Here is a 22,591-nt window from a genome sequence, read left to right as displayed (position 1 = left end):
AGCATCTGCACAATGAAATCATTTTATATAAATAAATATTTGTGTTATATTCTCTTTAAGCGAGATTTAAATGTACAATTCTGTCTCAGTCTTTCCGTCTATCTCCTGTCAATGGACAATAAAGACCATTTTCCTTCCAATCTTTCTCCTTCTCTTCATTCATAGTCAACTTTTTGTACTTTTCTCACACTATTCCATGGTTTCACTTTACTGCAACCTTCTCATCTCTTTTGTCTCCCCAGAACATTTCTTTGTCAGTCGTTCACTTGTGCCAGCATGTATCCTCCTTTATCTCCCGCCTCCTGCCACTCTCTCTTTATCTTAAACTGTTCCTGACACACATCTTCTCCCCCCCGCTCCCCCTGCAGGGCGGAGGCACCGGGCTACCAGCGGGTGCTGCAGGTGGACCTGGAGGTGAACGGGCTGGTGGTGACTCAGGGGGGACGGGAGGTGACGTGGCAGGTGGAGTACCCCCTCACCCGTACCCTGACCAGTGAGGTGCCGACTCTCATCCGCCTGGCATCGCAGGACCTGGGGGGCATCGTGCCGCTGGCCATGGTGAGAAATGGGGGGTGAGCTGTGGGAGTTTGTGTGAATGCAACGTGGACGTATAAAGAGAAAGTGTGGGTATTTAATTACCGAATTATCTTTTTTTCTTTATCCTGCAAATGGATGACTAACGGCAGGGCTACCTCTGTATAACCTATGCTTTCTGCCCTCCCGCTTCTACTAATGTTGTTTGTTTTTCGGATGTATAAATTGACTAATTGTTGAAATAGTAGAATAAAGAAAAAAAGAAAAATTGGGTACAGAAATAGAGCTGGGGACCCTTTTGTTCCCAAGAAAGTTGCTCAGTGGTTCATAAAGCTAAATATCTTCTACTGATGGTGTACCTTCCTCTTACTCACAAGGCCTATAGAGAAGCTAATTATTACTTTTTTTATAATTTTACAATTCCCTGATAATATTCTTCCTTAATCAATTGATTGTTAATGCTAAAATAACGAAGAGCTCATTAAATCACCTTCACAATAATCGTTTTCTCTATGCAATGAATAGTCAACACAACTACCTGGGCCTATAGAGAAAGTTAATCATTATTTGTATTATGGAAACATTGCCTGGAAATATGTTATATTCATCAACTGACTGAATACAAATGTTGAGAAAAAGTATTTTGAGAGCTGCTTTCACAATACCACAAAGATAATTATATCACCTTGACGACGCCTTTTTTCTCCTTACAATAGTAAAAACATCAGTTATCAAACTAGTTACAAACGCAATAAAAGTCAAATAATTGTTGTTGAGTAAAAAGTAGTGTCTCCGTAGTAGAAAAGAAGTATAAAGTCACATAAAACCTAAAGGAACCTCAATGTGTACTTCAGTAAATCCCCTGGATCTGCGGCAACATATCATCATAACAGATCAAACAAACAATATTATCTAAATATAACTTCAGTCAGGTTCTATAAAGCAAGTGAACATGGGAAGGCCTCTCACCACATTGGTTTTGAAATATAACAATGACTATTAGGTCAAAGCCAAGAGTTTCATGTGGTTTTTGAGGAGGTTCATGTCCTTATACTGTAGTAGCCTGATGACAATGATCCTAAGCAAAGAGACAAGGCAGCCAAGGATCATTTTCTGACCAAACACTGGAATGCTTTTGACTAGTGGAGTGAGTCAGATGTCCTAAATCCAACCAAGCATGTTTTTCACTTGCTAAAGACGAGAAGGCAAAGAGCCAAAAGCAGAGCATCAGCGGAGAAGATACTGATGCCTTCTGACATCTAGGTGTCACACACGTCAAAACTAATTTAATGCAACTACGTATGTATACTGCATCAAATGACTGTCCCTTTATGAGATTGAGAGACTTTAAACAAAGGCTTATAACTGAATGCTTATCATCTATTGGAGATATCATATAAAGTTCTAATACTTTTGTAAGCAGGTAAAGCAGATAACCAACTATAACACCCACAGTGCTGTACTGTATATTTCCAAGGACTATAGATGTGCTGGTCACTAGGCAACGTGTCTTGCCACTAGTCGGAGAACAAATACATTTATAATTATTCCACTTAAAGTCTGCGTTCTCCCACAATATGAAAAGAAAATGAATATGTGCATTAGATAATCTCCTCTCTTATTGTCTCGTTGTGAGCATTTGACCTCCGGATTGCACAGTAAGGAACATATCCACTCTTTATGAATAGTGATAGAAGAAAGCATGGCAGAATTATTATTATAATACATTAGTTTCCCTTAAAAAGCCAAGCCCCGATATTTTTAACACAAAGCTTGCTCTTTTTAATTGCCAGTAATCTGGTTAACACTGCTCTCAGACTGTGCTGACTGAGAAGTTAATTGAGTTTGGATTTAGAAAGTCCAAACATGGGTGCATTGGCAAGTGGCTTAAAAATGCTAATTGTATTATTATAATGACAATGTAAATTGTTTTTCGGAAATCAAAGGGAAACCACTTAGTATGCTGCAAAGAGATAAGTAAAGTTTTAATTTTTCCTCGCCGTTAATGGCCAACTAAAAATCGAATGTCCTCGAAGTCTTTTTTAACTTCTATTACGACAATTTGAGTAGGCAGCAATTCACCTCTAACTGATGGTGTCTGGTCAGAAGAGCAGCCATTAAACTCAGTGACTACATCTTGAACTTTCAATGTTGTCAAAGCTGAATTGTTTTTAAATCAACAAAAAGACGAATAAGAAATGCAAACAACAAGGATGCATTTGAAATAAACTTTCCTAAATTACATAAGATACTGCCAAAGTCCAAAATAAGATGGATAAACCATTTTGATACAAACAATACAATGTGTATTGAGACAAAATTACAACCTCTGACATCACAACTTTATTGTTAGTGTGTTAGACATGTAGAGAATGATAAAGTAGCCCATACTGTAACTGACCGAGTAATGAAAGAAAAAAAATTACATTACACTTGTTCGATGCTTTTATCCAAAGCAACTTACATACTCAATACTGTGGGCAATCCCCACAGGAGCAATTTGGGGTGAAGTGTCTCAGGGACATAATGACATGCCGACTGCAGTGGGGTTCAAACCTGTGACCCGCTGATCCCAACACCAACGCACTACTCCACTGCGCCACACGCCTCACTAATTGAACAGCAATGTGACTCATCAACAAACAAAGCTCCATTGCCAACAATCAACGTACGCTGATGATCGCTGAACATCACATTATCAAGAGAGATTGGAAAGGACTGGGCCACTTCTCTCATGGGGAATTAGACTGACAAAATGTTAGTTCAATTTAAGGTTTTTTTTTGCGTTGTTTCTATTTAATTCACGGAAACATTATAGAGTTTAACTTTATTTCTAAAGCAATCATTTTGAACCTAAAATAATTAGCATTTTATTCTCAAAATGCTAACTTGTGCCACTTTCTCTGTAGCAATGTATTTTTATCATTATAATTTATTATCATGTTTTTACATTACTGTTTCATCACTCATCAAGTTCACTTTTCCCTCGAATAGTACACGTTTAAAGGCAAATGAGTCAACAAACAGTGTTATTACATTGGCTGTTAGTTGACATTAATCTCCACCTTTGCAGCGGAACTGGTCGGCAGACACCTATCATTGCCGACACTCGTCTGCCTACAGAAAACTAGACACCTCAATTCAATAAAACTCTCATCTCCCTGTGATCCCTTCTGGACCTCACTCCCACTGAGAAGAACACACACACACACACACACACACACACACACACACACACACACACACACACACACACACACACACACACACACACACACACACACACACACACACACACACACACACACACACACACACACACACACACACACACACACACACACACACACACACACACACACACACACACACACACACACACACACACACACACACACACACACACACACACACACACACACACACACACACACACACACACACACACACACACACACACACTATCTGCCTGCCAAACAAAAAAGTACAGGTCTCTGCTTTCTTGACTTTACAGCTGCTGTAAACTGCCCTTTTTAGTGTGACTGATTGAAGTATTCTGATCGCTTCAATGGAAAAACATTCTAAAAATGTTTGCAGCTTTAGATATAAAATAAATGGTGAGATGTTTGCCCAATCTAGAGCGTACCACAAGGTTATTTCTTACCCTCAAGACATGAAGGCTTCTGACTGCATACAAGCAAGACATATTATCATTGGATATTCGTCCTGCAGCAATGCACAGAGCCCTTTACTGACATTTCAAGTTGAATGCTCAATACGCCTTAGAAAATATCTATCTCAACACTTTTTAAAACTGACTTTAAAGTTGATTTTCTGGTTGAATTAAGTTTCAATTCTGTAAAAGGAAAAGAAGAATTACTGTAGGGCTTTGGAACGAGGTAATTTCACGTGTCCTCAGAGCAGTTCCTCTTGTTTCAGGAATATTTAATTAATCATTTTCTTTAAAAAGAGCAAAATTAAATCAATGCGCTAATAAGAGGAAATTACACTTTCACGTTGGAACATTCCTAAGTACGTTAAGAAATGATGAATTGGTTGAAAATGAGTGCGTTTTTAGGATTCAAAAACAGATTCCTTGATTTTTTGCAATGAAGATATTTTCTCCAGTAGATCTTTAAGAAACCTCCAGCGGTTTTATATTTCAGATAATAACATTGTCTTTAAAACATGTTTTAATTAAAAGATTTAATAGCCCCAAGATTTATGATCAAAAGTGTAAACTAAAGAAGAGAAATCAAGAGAAAGTTATTTTACTACGCCATTACTGAGATGTTGTGAACTCAAGAACTCATGAATGCCGTCACAAGCTTGAAAGACAGAACAGGCAGAGAACATTAGAGAACATGCCAACGGAGAGTTTTAATGCATATTCCCATACATTTGATCATGGTCTCTTGCCACGCTTGTGTCTCTCTTTGTGGCTCATTAGAGGAGACCGTTAGGCCCCCATAGCTCTTTAGAGTACATCCCAAATGCTATCATTAGCATTTTATTCATAGCCTCTGAAAGAACTCCCTCCGTTTCAAACCCAATAACATTAGCTTTGTTCTCACAGTCCCATAACATTATAATCAGGGCCATTAGCGGGAAGCTCAATTTATTAACTTTTTTTCTTTCTTTCGGTTACGGGTTAGCACCTTTTGTCTGCAATGATATTAGGGTAAGGCCCAAATTAAAGCTTTTTTCCCCGTATTGACTTGCGTTTGACAGATAGTGATAAGCCGAGGCAGCAAGGACAACACCCTTGGTAAGAAGTTGTGTCCTCCGAGAGACAAACAAGTCAAAAAGAAAATACTCCTCATATCTGTACTTCACACACACAGCACTATCGCTTCATCAGGGCCGGCCAGCAGTATTCCAGCAGGCTGCCATCAGTCACACTGTCACGCTGTCAGGAAGTGTGTTTGGAAATGGCCCGGCAGAGCACTAATAGGCTGCAGTGAGGCTATCCACGGGCATTAGCCATCTGCATGCAGCCATGATGCCCCTTACAGCTTGATTAAGTCCCCTTGTGTATATACAGGCCTCTAATTGACTGTTCTATCTTTCCCTCGTGCATTTTGACAACATTCTTTTTCCCTCTATCCTTCTCTTAACCCTAGTGGATTCATTCTTATGCACAAGTTGTTTTTTTCTAATCTGGTCCCAGTTATTGTATACTGCAAGTATAAGAGAGAACCAGAAAGATAGAGAGAGAGAGAGAGAGAGAGAGAGAGAGAGAGAGAGAGAGAGAGAGAGAGAGAGAGAGAGAGAGAGAGAGAGAGAGAGATCGAAATAGGAAACTCACACAGGTTGTTTTTTTAACTCTAGGAGACTGTGTTTTCATTAGTTATAAAAAAATAACTGAATTCTGTAGGCTAACAAAATCAATATGTGTTTAGCACAAGCAATACAGGATCCCTTATCACTGATTGACCAACATTCCTATCTTCAGGGCTTTAACTTACATTTACTGTGATAATTGATTAATCTGGTAATTATTTTATAATTTTGTTCTGTAAACCTGACATGTACAGTAGGCTCAATACTCACCTTGAGAAAATGTGCAGATTCTGTAAATGTGAATATCGACACCCGATGTATTGATTGGACTCCCACACACACAGTGAAAACAGGAAGTGTGCCCCTCTGGATTAAAAACTTTTGCCAAGCTGATTTCAAGCAATTTATACATTTGCTCTGCAGCTGTTCTGTGGCGGGAGTAGGAATCATGGCAACTTCTAAGAGTGCATGTTTCTAACTGTGAGCACGCGGCAATGTTGCAGAGGGAGAGCAGCACTCTCCAGATGAATAACTATAGGTTACTTACGTAACCCCAGTTCTCAGAGTAACATGAAGTGAGGTGTCTCACCAGAAGGCCCTTCTTGCTAAGGCGAAGCGAGAAGAGGTGCTTATTTTGAATGACGCTGCTTCGGGGGAGACAGAGATGGAGAGCCTCGTCTTCCTTCTCTTTTGATTCGCATCTCAGCTGCATCGAAGCTAGAGCGGAGCCAAATATGCCCTCGGGAACAATAGGCATGTCCAGAACATCCTCTTTTTCCCGGTCTGGAAGGTTCGTCAGGTTGACCTGTACCACCATAATTCCCAGTGCTTTGCCCGTGGCTTGGACTGCACAGCGCTGCACACGGAGGCAAATGTCCGTGATCGCTGCGATCTCGTCCCACACGGCAGGCTCAGGTTTGCTCGACAAGTCTTCGCAGAGCTCCGCCTGGTAGGCGGTCAGCAGCGAGGAGACGTTGAGTGCCCTGGCGGACAAAGCTGCGGCTTTATAGGCCCGTTCGGTCATCGCTGACTGAAAACGGTCTGCCTTTGCCGGTAGCGTGGGGTTCCTGCTCGGTGTCGAAGCCAGCCTCGGTTGGAGGTGGGCTGCCACCAGCGGTTCCATGGGCGGCAAGCGGAGCAGGCCGAGCCTCTTCATACCGTCACAGTCCAGGGAGGAGGAACCCTGGATTGGGGCCTTGTTGCTGAAAGGGCGGTCTCTCCACGAGGCCGACACCTCGTCCAGCATCTCCGGAAAGACTAGAAGGAGCTCTCTCTTCGTCCTCGCTGCTCGGGGCAATTGCTTCCCCTCGTAGCGAGATCTGGAGGTCTCCTTGGCCACTTCAGGCCATGGGATGTCCAGCCTGGACGCAGCGTGTTGACACACGGCCTGCAAGTCCATACTTGGGACATCCCGGCTTTGCAGCCTGAGCCGATGAAACGAAGATGTCATCCTCGTGCTCATCCGAGTCGGACAGGAGGAACTCAGAGGCATCCTCTTCTTTCTCCACATAGTCCAACTCCAGGACATCCTCCGCGGGTGGAACCATGGTGAGGTCCAGTTGGGAGCCCCAGCTTGACACAGCGCGGGGCTCCGCTCTCGCGGCTCTTGCCGCCACCGGACCCCAGCCTGACACGGCGCGGGGCTCCGGTTCAGCGGCTGCCGCTGTTATTGAGCCCCAGCCTGACACAGCGCGGGGCTCAATCTCTGCGGCGGACGCCACCATGTCTTGATTGCCGGCCGGCGAATCAGCGGAAATGAGGGGGTCCTGTCCCGACAAGCTAGCTTGGCATGCTAGCCGTTGGCGGTTGCTCTTAATGGTGAAGCGGGCACAATGCCCGCACGAGCCGGGGTTATCGATAACCTGGGCATGTTCCAGCCCGAGGCAGGATGAGCATACCTGGTGTGAGTCTGTGCCTGAGATCTTAAACCCGCAGCCGCATAGCTGAGCCTCCGAGTCCCTGACTCCTCTGGTGTGAGGGAGAGAAGGGTCCATCTTTGTTCGCCGGGGTGTCGGCGTGAAGTGGACACGCTAGTAACAGGTACGTTACTGAGAAAAAAATCCAACCTTGTCGTTAATCCGAAAGGAAAAAGCGACGGTGTAGATTTTATTCTTTAAAGAATATTAACTGGTGTGTTAATACCTTTTGTTTTTATCTCCGTCTCCTCTGGTGTGAGAGAGAAAAGAGAGCGTCCTCGCTACCGTGGTGTCGGTGTGGAGGGAAGAAAAGCGAGCAACAGGTATGTTACTAGCTTGAAGAAAAAATCTAACCTTACCTTAATTTCGAAAGAAAGACACGGCGAGGCAGATTACAAAATGAACTGGTATGTTAATATTGTTCAGTCTTCTTGCAAAGCAAAAAAGTAACCGGCAAGCGCACGTCGACCGAATGTTGGCTTTGGGTTCAGTCTGTGGACCGTTAAGCTAGCCCGGCTACTGATAATTTGAGATGTGCTCTGAAGCGAGAAGAGGTGTTTGAATGACGCTGCGTCGTAGCGCAAGCTACTTATAGGGTGGGTGGATTACCTGACGTGGACGTCAAGATCACCAGCCAATCAGGATTGGCGTAATGAGATTGATGCTTCTGTTTGCATACGCGTTGAGGCGCATCCCGTAGTGAGACATCGAACAGAGTGTTATGAATGAGAACTAACACACTATGTATGTGTCCTCGGTACTGCACACAAACTTTGTTTCACTCCTGCCACCCAACATCTCCCCCTCTCAGTTTCTATGTATGTCAGTCAAGCTTTACTTTGAAGCTAAGCCTGTCCATTCTGTAATTTGTTGTTGTGTGTTTGTTTATTTTGTGCTGGCTTGCCTTCCATCACCCTTTCCCCACTCTGTCAGTCTGGCTCCAGAGTCTTCTATTTGGCCCGCTCGGGGCCAGGGTTCAGCACAGCGCGGCTCTGCTGGCTTATTCTAATCAAATGGCCCCCAGAAACAGACGAGGAGCCCCGCGGAATATGGACAGGGTTTATCAGGGGCAGCCGATTTCCCACTGCTGACTTTGGCATTTCCTCTACTGTTAAAAGAGTGAGAAAGAATGAGGAGGGAAAAACAACGCAGGCTTAATATTTAATTTCACTAAAAGTATTCAGCGCTCCCCACAGTACACAATAACAAAATCCAACGGATTGTCAGGCCAACAGGTTACGCAATAAATCAATATCTAATTAATGACGAGAGTATAAATCACCGCAGGTCCTGATTTAATAATCAATAATGGTGATTCTTACTCCTGGTCATGGCAAAATGCCCCCAACCTGCCTCCCCTCCAAATTCTTTATTTGCTAATACTGCTATTACAGCTCCCTGCCAATTGTGTTAAATAAGTGGAGACACAGGAGTTGATTATTCAGCATGTTGTACCCTAACCTCTGATTCACTGTTGCTGAGAATGCAGTACGTGCAAAAGAGAGACATGATACTGGAGAATGAGTCTGTACGTTTTACTCGCTGCATGTACAGTTGAAGTTCTCTAGATACAAAAGTAGCACCTGAAATGACTGACATCTTCTTTAACAAAGTCATGTTTTACCCGCGTCATCTCAGCTATCTGCACCTTTCCCCCGGCTTCTCTCCGACTCCCACATTGCAGTGCGGAATAACTTGGCTCCTCTACCTTTTTTTTTCCCAAGCCATAACCATAAAAATATTCGCTTATATGAACACCGTTCTCCACCTGCTGTGAAGCAGAAAACCTGTGGAGATTTGATTCCCCTGCCCTCATTTTGATTTCATCTTCTGCTATAGGCTGTGAGAGACGCTCGGATGTATTTGATTGGGATGGGGACCATGCATAGTTGCTGGAGGGAATACACTTTTTTTTATTGATAATTGATACGAAGTGAATAGCCGAGTGCTGCATTGGCGGGATAATTCCCCCCCACAAGCACTGTAGGCCAACACCTTACAAGGCCTGTGAGTGTAATGTCAATCAAAGCCGGTTAGTGAGTGGTTGAGCTGCGGGTCTCAAGGAGGTCTGAGGAATCTGTTCAGTCAATGAATAATAAATTGCTGGATGTGTTAAGCAGGGGTGACGGCCCTGATCTGAGCTAAACATATCTCAGATGTCTCCTTCTCCTCCCCCTCTTTATAAATATATAGCATTAGTTATGAGTGTTCTCTGATGTCTCCTCCTGGGCTTACAGCTTTCTCTGGTACAGGGTGTACTGAAGTGACTTGTACAAAGAGATGTCGAACTCTTATGGACTTGAAGGCAACCAGATGGGTAAAATCAATGTATTTATTTGTATCAATGGACTTGCAAAGGTTGGAAACATTTCTTTAAATTCCCTAAAATTGCCCAGAGAAATTCCAAGAGGAATTAAGTTTGGCACTTTTGGGATTTAAAAAAATGTTTTACCCTATCTGGTTTTTTGGGGTAATACAACATCAAATTCTAGGCTTTTTACTGTTAAATGAAGTCCTTTGATTTAATTGTAGATATGAATATATGCACTATACAGTACAGTAGTTTGCAAGCATACCATTAAATAAATACTCATTAAAATTAAGACCCTCAGACTGCACAGTGCATTCTCTCTACCATACTGCCCACACTAATAATACTGCTGCCTTCAAAGGACTACATGTTCTCATGCAAGCTTGGAATATATTACTGTGGTGAATTTATCTATATACAATGTGAAAAGACAACCCCTATGTTGACATTGTATTCCTGTGAGTTCCCGTTAATTCGCATAAATCAAATGGCAATTTTCACCTTGAGTAAATCTGGAATTGTATAACTTTAGGCATCGTTTGTGTTTCACTGGTACACGAGGGAAAATCTGATTACATCCATGTATCCTTATAAGTTATGTATACAATTGTGTTTTTTGGTGTCACAAATAGCTGATGTAGAAAACTTCGAAATGAAGTAATTGCTATAAAATGCAACTCATGCATTTCTATATAATGTTGATGGATAGATGTTCAATAAGAGTGCAATTATTTTAAGTGTCATAAAATCATGACAAAGCAACATGGGGTGAACATGGGCAAGGGGAATTCACTGAGAGTTGACGCTGACAAAAAAGAACGAAGCCTTGAGCATTTCAAATAGTTGAGATTGCCTCATGAGTCTTTTGTGATACACCTTTTTTGTATGGGTTTCTAAAAATGATGAATCAACTATAAAAATAGTGGCAGTTTCCAGGATGAAATTGCCCTCAGGCTAGCTGGAAGACAAACTGAAAGGTGGTTTCAAACATCCTCCATGGCAACCCAGTCGTCAGATCTCAGGAGATATACAGTATATTGCTCAGAGTTTTGTAGCTTTGATTTCCCAGCACCAGTGTGTCCCCTGTCCTTGAGCTTGCTGACATCCATATACAGTGACTATTCTTTAAAAGAGGTTCTGCTGTAGGTTGTCTGCTCCCTTACACATCATTCATCCGCAACCATATCAGCCCCCACACACTCCCCTCCTTTTATCCCTGTTGCACAGAAGCGTAATGGTCTTTTATCGATTCTTCCCTCTCTCGCCTTTCTTCTCTTTTCCGTGCTCTCTTCCCTGGACCGCAATGAGATGTTGCTAAGATAAGCTGCTGTGCCAGGGAGCCAGGACTCTTTGTTGATGAGCTGGGCAGCAAGGGTGTGTTTGTGTGTGCCATATGTGCTTATACCTATGATCCATTGGTGTGAATGTAGCATATGTGTGTGTAGGCAATAATGGAGCCCTTTGGAGAGAGATTATCTGCATTGTGTACAAATAGGCTTCATGAATAGAACATGCATTTAACTCCTATATAACCCCAGGGGTGTGTTAGGCAGCCAGAAGATGGCAAGTGTCGGAAGGGCAGATTTCATGGAAAGAAAATACTCCTTTTTTACCGATGAATCACCCTGGCTGTCTCGCTAAATTCCACTTAGAGCCCACTCGATATTACACTCTTTATGGCACAAATGCTCTCCGTAATAAATGTCGAAGCTTATATAGACCCCTCTTTTTTTATACTGTTGTTCTGGTGTTAATGGCTCATAATGTGAGAAGAGACCCGTAGATGTACGGAGCACAAAACACTTTTTATAGACGCTTACGTGTCTCCCGAGAAGGTACATTCGTTCCTTTCAATAGATTACGAGCAAAGGTGTTGATTGTTCACAAGGGAACAGGGATAAGCTTCGGTAAAAGGTCTCAAAGGCCAGGCGTTAGCAGGCGTATAGCATAATGTGTTGGAGAAAGTTGGAGTCCTGTCTGAGATTGTGAGTAAGAATAGGGAAAGAACTACTCCATTTCAATATTGTTTCTTACCTTTTCACGATAACATAAGGTAGCAAATTGTCCACCTACCCATTGTCTTGATCTTCATTTTAAGTCATGAGCAAAGAAGACGTAATGTGGACAGTTTTATTAAACAGTCTGGTGTGTGACCAGAGTTGGCGCTATTTGAGTGACAACTTTGGGAAAATTGCAACCTTTAGTAGAGGGGGGGAAAAAAGACGACTTCTTTAATCCTTCAAAGAGTATCTAAGATTGGACTATTGACATTCTGGAGGATATAACCTCCAAACAGATGTCAGTGCTATCAGAAAACTGAAAATATGCAAAAGAAAAAAGTGAGAAAATACCTCTTTTTAATTGGCTAAAGATTCCTTAATCTCCACCGGAGCTTTAAATTATGGCTTTTTTTTCTACGAAGGAGCATGAGGGTGAAGAAACAAATCAAAACAGTGAGGCACCGGTTTGGATGAACAAAGAGCTGTCTGGAGACCATTTTTCGTTTGCCTTTCAAAGTTGTAGGCCTCCTAGCTGTCTTTCATTGAAACTAAGCTGTGATGATCAGGATCCACTGTTATAGCACATCGTCTGTACAGCAAACGCACTGAGAGCTAAAGGATTACCAGACGTTGTCTTAATTGATCTCATTATCTTCTTCCTGCTTCTCTGTAAGGCCTTCAATTCTCAAGTGCATCTTGTGATATCTCTTTGACGCCTGCAAATTCACATAAAGTACCATTGTTGAAGTTGTGTTTTTTTCCCGCTTGAAAGGAGTACCGGGGAATAGCTGTGAAAGACTAAAATGATTGTGAATGATACTATTTCACTGCAAATCCTTAATTGAAGGGGAACTGCACCATTATACACATCATGCGTTTAAAGGTCTTGTGGAGTACTACTTCATACTGTATGTGAACAAAAATGTGTAAAAATACTTTTCAGGCTCAATAATCTTTACAAGGAAAAGGATAATGTTCAGGGACGGTCAGTGATGTCATTAATGATGGCCCCTGCGGATAGTTTAGCCATCATCGCAACAGTCATGTGGCGCTTAGCAGAAGTGTGATAGCGAGCATTAACAATCTGTAATGTCCTAATTGACCAATCAGAATCAAGTATTCAAGCAAGCAGTGTTATAATAGGAGATAACACACTAGTTGGGTGGCATTCTAGGTAATGTAAGCGCCAGGTCTTGACAAGGGAAGATAATGCATCTATTAAAAAGAATATTTCTGGTACTTTAATTTCAACTTTGAATTAAGTAGTATTACTGTTATAGTATATGCTTAAAGATTTGTAGTAAATGCCAACATAAGGAGGAACACTTGTTAGCTCATGTTATTTTTCATTTATTAGTCCAACCAACAAAGTTTATATATTCCTAGCAGTGTAGAATATTAATTGATAAGTAAATGAACAGTTACATTTTGATTGTGGCACAGTGTCAGATTGAGACATTTATTAAGTGCACAAAGTGACAGTCATCACAGTACATTAGCGCTTTAGCAGTAAATAGATAAGTTCATGGCTGTTCATCACCATGTTGGCCTTCAAGACATTTCCAAAGTAAATGTGATGTGAAGGGCTTTTGATGGAAACAAAAGCTTGAATCAAGAAGTCTTGGACCTAAAAAAATAAGGTGTTTGATTAAGTTTTGTAAGTAGACTACACACACACACACACACACACACACACACACACACACACACACACACACACACACACACACACACACACACACACACACACACACACACACACACACACACACACACACACACACACACACACACACACACACACACACACACACACACACACACACACACACACACACACACACACACACACACACACACACACACACACACACACACACACACACACACACACACACACACACCTCTGGGAAGTGTTATTTGGACCAGAAACAAAATGGGATTTAGATGTTCCTGTTAAGGTCGACACTATTCAAAAGCCTCCCCCTCAGCTGAGTCAGTGCTACTTTGAAAAACTTCTAAAAGCTTGTGAGTACACATTGGCCTTTTCTAATCTGTTGCTCCGACACTGGTTCTGTATTTATTATGCTGTTATTGTGCACTTCGCTGAGTGATTTAATTCAGGACATTTGGAATGACTAAATACATATTAGCCATTGTGGTGTAGTGTCTATTTACTTTGTAACTAGTGTTTTGAGAAGTGCTATGATAGGTTGAAATGTGACGCATTCACGGCGGAACAACAAACAAATAGCACTCTCAATCTTCATTACTCTTCTTTTCTTTCTCAGGAAAACGTTCATGTGCCCATGCAGAATTGGAAGAGCATTTGTATATTCTATACCCTAGGCCTGGAATATTTTTGGATAATTAATTGAAACTCAACTAATTTACCTTGTAAAGTGTTTTTCGATCCATATTGAAATTATTTAAGGCAGATTCCTTAAAATGCTTGTAATTTAACCTGAATACTTCTTTTTAAATCCCCTTTGGAAATGTTGGTCCCTTATGCTTAATTTTTAGTTTTCTTTTAATTCATGAATCCTCTTGTGTTCTATGTCTGTAACTATGTGTTTTTTGTATTGACTGTTTTACAGTAGCAAGGGCTGCCGTGAAAAATATCCTGGTCTAAATAATTAATGCAATGTCACCAATATTAGCAAATGACCGTTATTAGGACATTATTTGAAAATAACTACAGAGGTGGAGGCTACCCATGGTTTAAAATAGTTCCAAGTTTGCTTTAATTTATTAACTCAATAAGACCTTGAGAAATCTCAATGCACTCTATCATTACATTCTATCTTAATCCTAGCAAGACAGCATACAATCTTGTTTCCCATAAGAGCTTGGAGCTTTATCTCAAGGGTTATTACCGACAAAATCTAATCTACACAGTATGTATACCTGCAATTATGTCAATTGCTTTAAAGACAGGCGGAAGATGTCTAAGGTTATTTAGAAACTGTGTCTTAGTTAGAGACTAGTCATCCCCAGTTTAGCTATTTCAAAATGTTGAACAACTAAGGATGTTGGAGAACTAAGGATAATTAACGTTTGTTTGCCAGATACCTTCATTTCTGTAGTGCTAAAAAATTCTATGGAAATATCCCATTGGCTTTCGTCGAGGGACAATGGTCTCTAAACCAGGGCATCACACAAACACAATTTCTCTTGTTCAAAATTCTTACACAACCTCATGCTATGGATTCCTATAAATGGTAGTGTATGCTGTGTCGTGATGTAAATAGATCAATAGAAAGTCTTGAATACTGATATAAAATTCAGAATCCGTCTTGTGTTATTTGCTAGTCCCCAGGATCACTATGTTGTTAGCGCTAAAACTGATTGATGTATTTCTGTTTTCCCCGGCAGGACACTGAGATCCTCAACACAGCTGTCCTCAATGGGCGAACGGTGGCCGTGCCGGTGAAGGTAGTTACCGTAGGAACAGACGGAGCGGTCTCTGATGTAACCGAGTCAGTGGAGTGCAAGTCAACAGATGAGCAGGTTATTAAGGTTAGTGGGGAACGTGTTTTGAGCAGCTGCTTTTTGTTTTACCTTTTTCCAATGTGTCTCCTGCTTCATGCTAAGTTTTTTTTTTTAGTGGTACGTGGGTGGGTGAGCAGGATGAATAAAAGATAGCCGGGTTGTTGAAGTGATTTGTGCCCATTAGTCGGAGAAGCAGGTGCTACATTTTCTACAGCAAAATAAGGCCTGACTTTCCCTTCTTTTTTTTTCGGTATGCCAGAAATTGAGAGGTTCTCCTCAGGTGTGAAATCGATACCTGGGAATGTCTGAAAAACAAATAAAAGAAACAACGTGCCTTTCTTATTGAACAGCCTGATGAAAGAAAGCATTTAAGCTTTTTCTCTGGAGTTGTGCTTTTAAGTGTATGTGCAACTGCATCTTGGGCTCACTTATGCAGACCTTCTTTTATAGATCATGAAACATGAAACACACAATCATAAAGTCAGCATGTTTTCAGAATACTATTTTGATGCATTGTCACAAACAGTGTTTTATAGAAAGAGAGAAAACAGAAAGATGTCTTGTTTTTTTATTATATAAGCTGACGTCTGAACCAAAATAAGAAGACAGAAGCTTGGATTTATATTTTACAAAATTGGAACTCCAATCTGCCTTGCTTATTTCACTTGCCTCCAGAAAAATGTTAAAATATTGTTATTGAATTTATTGAAAAAAATGAAAGGCCCTCAAATTAGGTCATTTCCTGCATTAAAAAGTTTGTTATTTCAAAGCTTAATGAATGCACCAACAATAACTTATTTTCTTAACTGCTCCTGTTGGCAATTTCATCACCACGTGCCAAAAATATGACTTTGAGAAACCATAAAAAAGTGATAAAATGGTTGATTGATTTTCTATCGTGCAAGTTTTAAATCTCTGTAAATGTATGGCTTCCTGAAAGCGTAGGTAATTAATCTCAATCCTTACTGAATGCTTTGGGGAAATGATACACTGGGTTTGTTGTCAATCAAAAACAAATCGAGTACAATCGAATATTTAAAGTAAAAGGTGGAGCTTTTTACTATAAAAACTCCAGATATAATATCTGGTCCTCAACATGTCCCTATAGTATTATGTAAAGGAAGACACAGGAAATAAGTGAGAGAAATGTGAAAAAAGTGTTCTTAATATTGAGTAGAAAATGAATAATGTTGCAATGTGCTTGTGTTAGAGCGGATTTGTTGTTTTTCTATGTACCGTACATGCATATCAGAGAGAAAAGAAGCAGAAGATCTCTCAAAGGGTTTAATTATCCACTGTAGAAGTACCACACATTGTGACGCTGACCTCAGTCGCAAACTCCCCTGCCCACCCGGCTAGTTTTGGAATAATATGCTCGCCCCTCCTTCCTCCACCCTATTTTCAAACGGAAGCCAAGATAAAACATATTTTTTTATCAGTAAGCATCTCCATCCTCACTCACTGTTTCACTGAAACTAATGGAGCGAGTCCTTGGTGACCTAACCCCATAAAAAACACTTATGTAAACTTAAAACTATGGAACATACCAAGATGGTGGTTATTTTAGATTCATTTGACCCAAAAGATACAAATTGTATCTTTGGCTGTAGAGCACAATATTGACCTAAAACTATTTAATAATTGCCTAATCAATCAAGTCATTTAAAAGCCAAAATGCCCAAAAATCTGATTGTGCTGCTTGTCAAATTGTTCAAATGTGTAATTTGTTGTTTTTCTTAGTTTTCAGTGATTTGGGTTTTGACAACACGAGAAATGTCAAGAAGCTGCCTCAGACTGGGAAAACGTATCTGACATGTTATAGACCAAATGTTTAAACGAAAAAATAATCAGCCGATTAATCACTGCCATTACGGCCAGTCCTCTCCTTTAAAGAGATAATGTTATCATTAGCCTTAATTGATTGCTTAACAACTCGTTATAATGCAATGGCATGAGCACAATCTTGCCGACGTAGCTCATTTATCATAGCCAGTAAAGGATTTTTTTCTCAACTTCTTAAAGCAGTTTAAAAATAGTTCATGTTTTCAAATGTTGAACAATCCCTAGTTAGGTCACAGCCAACCTGACACCAAGACTTTTGTGTTGTGGGTTCATCTCCCCTGTAGACATGATATCAATGTTTCCATTTCTACATGCCAATGGCCTACTCTGCCTGTTATCATAATGCAATACGCAGTGCTTAGGTTAACAAGTGAGGCCAGGCATGTCCATGACTCAGTGGGACATTGCTGCTTTTGACTGGCTTTCAAGGCATTTCCATGCTCAACAAGTGGCAAAACACATTATTACTGTAGACTATAGAATTTACTCCCGCAGAAAAGGGAAAGGTAATAAGCAGTGAGGAAGTGTTTATGTGAAACAAACCTAAAACCTAAATTGTAAGCTAAAGATGAGACAATATTGTCTATATTTATTGATTTAGAAGGGGAATATTGATTCTAAGACAAAATCAACAAAATCAAAACAAGCATGTGTTTAGATATTCAGTTTCAGTTCGAGTTTTACTAGATTGTTCTCATGATGTCGAGCACAAGGTGTATTAATAAACAGTTGAGCCTCCTACTACAATTAACTTTATATATTTAAGAGATCTTTATAGTTGACAATGATGGAAACCGAACATACTTGATGGTCCAAGAAGCAGAAAAAATGCACTTCTGCTCAGCGCCCTGAATGTGTCACCTGTTACGACAAATATATTTGAGGGGAATGAAAGAAATCTTGACATACTTTACAAAACAGCCACAACAGAATTGTCCCAGTACAGACATTTTTTGTCAGATATAATTTCAGTCACAAACTCATCCGCGTATGCCTCACACTGAATTTGATCCCGCTGTGTCTTATCTGTGTTTGCCACTCTGCATCATTTCGAAAACTGCATTATTAGCGAAACAATGGATTGTTTCCATTGAGAAGTGACATTGATTTTTGCAGGGCCTCATGACACATTCACAGTGATACATTGCTCATGCAGAGCGGGGGATGTCACCTTCGAGAGATCACAATTAAATCTTTATGGTTATCATTTCTGATGACTTTCATAACGGGAAGATGGATCTAGAATTTAGATACGGAAGTGGTACAAAACTACAGATTGAAAGGTAGAAGTGAGCTGACAGAAAATGTGTTCAGCATTGGGGTGGGAGACAGGGAGGGAGAGGGAAAGAGAGAGAAGGGGGAGAGAGAAAATGAACATGGCAAAAGGAACAAAAATAGAGGAGAGGCTTAAGAGACTCAATGAGGAGTGAAGTAGAGTTTTTCAGCTCATTCTTTGGATGGTTGCCCTTTGAAAGCCTGCACATTGGTGCATGTCGTCTATGTGTGTGTTTCTGTTACTTCAATGTGAACACACCTACCAAATAGACACATTCACTAAAGTATCTGATCCGTTATCATTACTGTAACTCGCATCAACTGTTCACAGACAACGAGAGCTGTAATTATTCAAATACGTAAGTAAACTGGATTTTTTTGTTATATTACATTTATGAAATATAATACATGTACCTAGCATATTGTAGTGTACAACTCATTTCAAGACACAACTGCAGTGCTCTTCTGTCCAATGAAATACTATAAAAGACAACAAGAGAAGCCACAGTTTTTATTTCCTTCCAAAAGCACTTTGCTCTACATTTAAAAATAGATTTAGGCTAGGCCTCTTATCACTTCTAAAGAATAAAACCTTCAGGAATTGTTGAGCACTGTCAATATCAGATAAGTATTTTACTGTATTATTTATCTCTGCTGCCTGAATCAGCTTAAAAGCTGTTAAATGCATTGAAGGCTGTAACTTTGTTGATAGGATTAGTCATTTATGTGTCATTAAAAATGACCATAATAATTTCTCAGTACTCAATTTGATTCCTTCATATGTCTTGTTATATCTGCTCGACTATAATCCCAGCTATATTTAAATTAAAACGGTATCAAATATTGTTAGGCCGAAAAACCTCACATTTTAAAAAGCCATGAACAGTCAATGTTAGTCTTTTTGTCTTTGGCAATAAGTAAATCTCAAAAGTAAAGTGTTGACAATGAATTGTACGCCTATTGATTAATCATGTAAAAAAGATGGCAGACCTATTTGCATCAAGCACTTGTTTTTCCAGTTAATCAAACTAATAATTGTTTGATATTGTTAATAACGACCATGAAATCGTACAAATTCATCATTGGACTTGCACTGTTGATCCTATCACTAGCGCTCTGCTCAACAATGCTAATGTTCAATAGCCAGTAAAACACATGACAGATGTGGGTTGTATATTGTTTTCTCATCATGCCACAGATGACTTGATTGTGAACCTAAATTTGATTTCTGAAACCAATCATTGAAAGAAAACTTCATTTCAAATCTTAAACCTTCCCCTCACCACTTAGTATAATTCTGAAGCACATTGTTTTCTCAACACAGAAAGACTGAACATGTAGGAGTTACAGTGATGTTTTGGTATGAAGAGTGGGAGAGAAAGAGGAAAAGAAAATGGAGGAGGAGGAGGAGAGTACTGACAAGGAGGCTGGTCCGACATCATTTGAGAGTAAAGCTGCCAAATTATATGCAAAGAAGTGGACACAGATGACAGTCTTCTGGTGATTTGTTACAAAGGGGCAATTCCGTGAAGACATGTGCTGAAATGACCAGTTGTGCCAATCAAGCTTAAGATGGTATTTGAGATAGAAATAATTGAATTGAATTGCAAGTGATTACAAACACAAACATTGACGACAGAGATTGAGAAAATATTTCTTCTGGCGCTCTGAACATAAAACACATTTCTTATGTCCCTGCTATGTATCCCTGTTGGAGATGCATCTGAGAAACCACGGTAACCGATGCGGCCAATCGTAATTTGGTTCGAGCAAGAGTTTTGCTCTGAAGGTTTTCCTCTTTTTTCAGCTCCATCTGTTAAGTTGGACCAAAGGCACATTAATTAGTTGCACACATTGTCCTGTGTGCATGTGCAATAAAGATGCATCTGCTTACATTCAACCACACACACACACACACACACACACACACACACACACACACACACACACACACACACACACACACACACACACACACACACACACACACACACACACACACACACACACACACACACACACACACACACAGGAAAGCCAGGAGATGTTCAAGACTTCGAGGGCTCATTAAAGCAATTTCTTCCACCATCCAGCATTTCAAAATACCAAGAAAACACCTTGATCTTCCTTAAAGCATTCCAAATGAGAAACACACATTTGTTATAAAGAATACATTTGAAGAAGCTGTTATTAAATAATTAGCTTGTTTCTGTATCTTTTTAGGTTTGGCTATTATGCTCCTGCTCGTATAATCTTCCCCTTTTCTCTCTAGGTGTCAGAGCGATGTGACTATGTGTATGTCAACGGGAAGGAGACAAGAGGAAGGACCAGGGTGATGCTCAACTTTACGTACAGTTTCCTCAGCGCCCAGCTGGAGATGAGCGTGTGGATGCCCCGCCTGCCCCTCCTCATCGATGTGGCCGACCCCGAGCTCAGCCAGATCAAAGGCTGGAGGGTCCCCGCTAGTACAGGCAACCGGAGGTAAGGCCAGTGGCACATAAACTGTCAGTGGTGGAATAAGTAGCAATACCACAGTGTAAAAATACTCTGTTATAAGTTAAAGTCCTGCCTTTAATATCTTACTGAAGTATTTCTGATGCCATTACTCCAGTACTTAGAACTCTAAGTACAAAATGGTTATGGCTCATTTCATAATAACATAAATGCAATTTATGGTTTATGATAAGTATAAATGTCTCCATTACACCCGGTAAAGGTGGATTTAATTTAAAAAATGTAATGATTTCTGCTGGATATGTTAACTTTTATATAAATGTTGGCTTGTTAGTTGATTTTTATTTTGTATTAGCTAATAATCTGAATTTAAAGTTGTCAAATAATAGTTATGAATAAAAAGCTTCAATACTGGCTTTCAATATTAAAAATAAAAAACAGCATTAAATACAATCACTCATGTAAAGTAAACGTAACTTCAAATGTTATGCAAGTACAGCATTCAGTCAAATATATTTAGTTACAGAATATTCCATCACTGTATTCGGCTACATGTTACACCTATTCAATATAACTGCAGCACTACATTCACAGCTAAATGGTTTAATACTTAAACCAATACTTAACCTGTGAACAAGTTCCTTCCTTAATAGAAAAGCTTTCTCCCAGTAACATATATTTAAACGCACAACTTGGCCATATTAAAATAGTCCAAGGTCATATCCTGAATTGCTTTATTTAGGTCATTAACCTAGGAGATGTGTCTTAAAAAACCCTGCCTGAATGAGAATCCCATTTGACACTTGGTTAAATTAATGAAGGCTGCATTAAATTGGATTTGAAAGGTGGTTGAAGACATATGAGGCATAAAATGCAGGTGCAGCTGCAAAGGTGGTGTAACGAGTGTCGAATATTATCCGCCAAAAAGTAACCGAATAAGAAATGAGTTATAATTTTGAGCATTACAGATCATGGACAAAATTCCTAAGGCTGAAAAGGGACAAAGTGTGCAGGGAGTTTTAATACAAATATTTTCTTGAACTATGAATACATTTTATTAAAATAAGAAATAACCCTCATAATAAAAATACATGATCACTGATGGACACTGACTCATTTATATTTATAAATAGCATTTTTTACAAATTACTATTCACTGTGATCTTAGACAGTAACTATGGTGAAGTCAAAAAAGCACAGTTTTTGTGATTTAAAAATGAATTAAATTGTTCCATACCCAGTTCATTAGAGCCAGGATATTACATTCATGCACAATTCCTACTGTGAAATGAAAACAGCAATTATGTGATGTCGTCTTTGAAATATAGGTCCCCTAATTGATAGCATTTAAATGAACAATAAGTGAGAACGTGAAGTCCCAATTTGTACATAATAATAAATGGAAATAATCCTGGGATTGATGGATAAGGCTGTGTGAAGAAATCTGATTTTTAATAGGCCTGGCAAATTAACACTCACAATGG

At 40.0% G+C, this 22,591-nt stretch overlaps 1 protein-coding gene across 1 annotated transcript in view; it reads left to right on the top strand.

Annotated features, from left to right (window-relative positions):
- LOC307025463 (transmembrane protein 132D) overlaps positions 1-22,591 on the top strand; it is a 134,733-nt gene that overhangs the window by 101,325 nt on the left and 10,817 nt on the right. The window contains exons 5-7 of the mRNA XM_079660160.1: positions 369-558; positions 15,420-15,563; positions 20,926-21,134. Of these exons, the coding sequence (XP_079516286.1) occupies positions 369-558; positions 15,420-15,563; positions 20,926-21,134 (543 nt within the window). The remainder of the gene's footprint in view (positions 1-368; positions 559-15,419; positions 15,564-20,925; positions 21,135-22,591) is intronic.

The sequence above is a fragment of the Notothenia rossii genome (assembly GCF_949606895.1).
Source record: "Notothenia rossii genome assembly, chromosome: 11".
Taxonomy (NCBI): domain Eukaryota; kingdom Metazoa; phylum Chordata; class Actinopteri; order Perciformes; family Nototheniidae; genus Notothenia; species Notothenia rossii.
The sequence above is the reverse complement of the archived record's forward strand: the minus strand, read 5'-3'. Positions and strand labels throughout refer to the sequence as shown.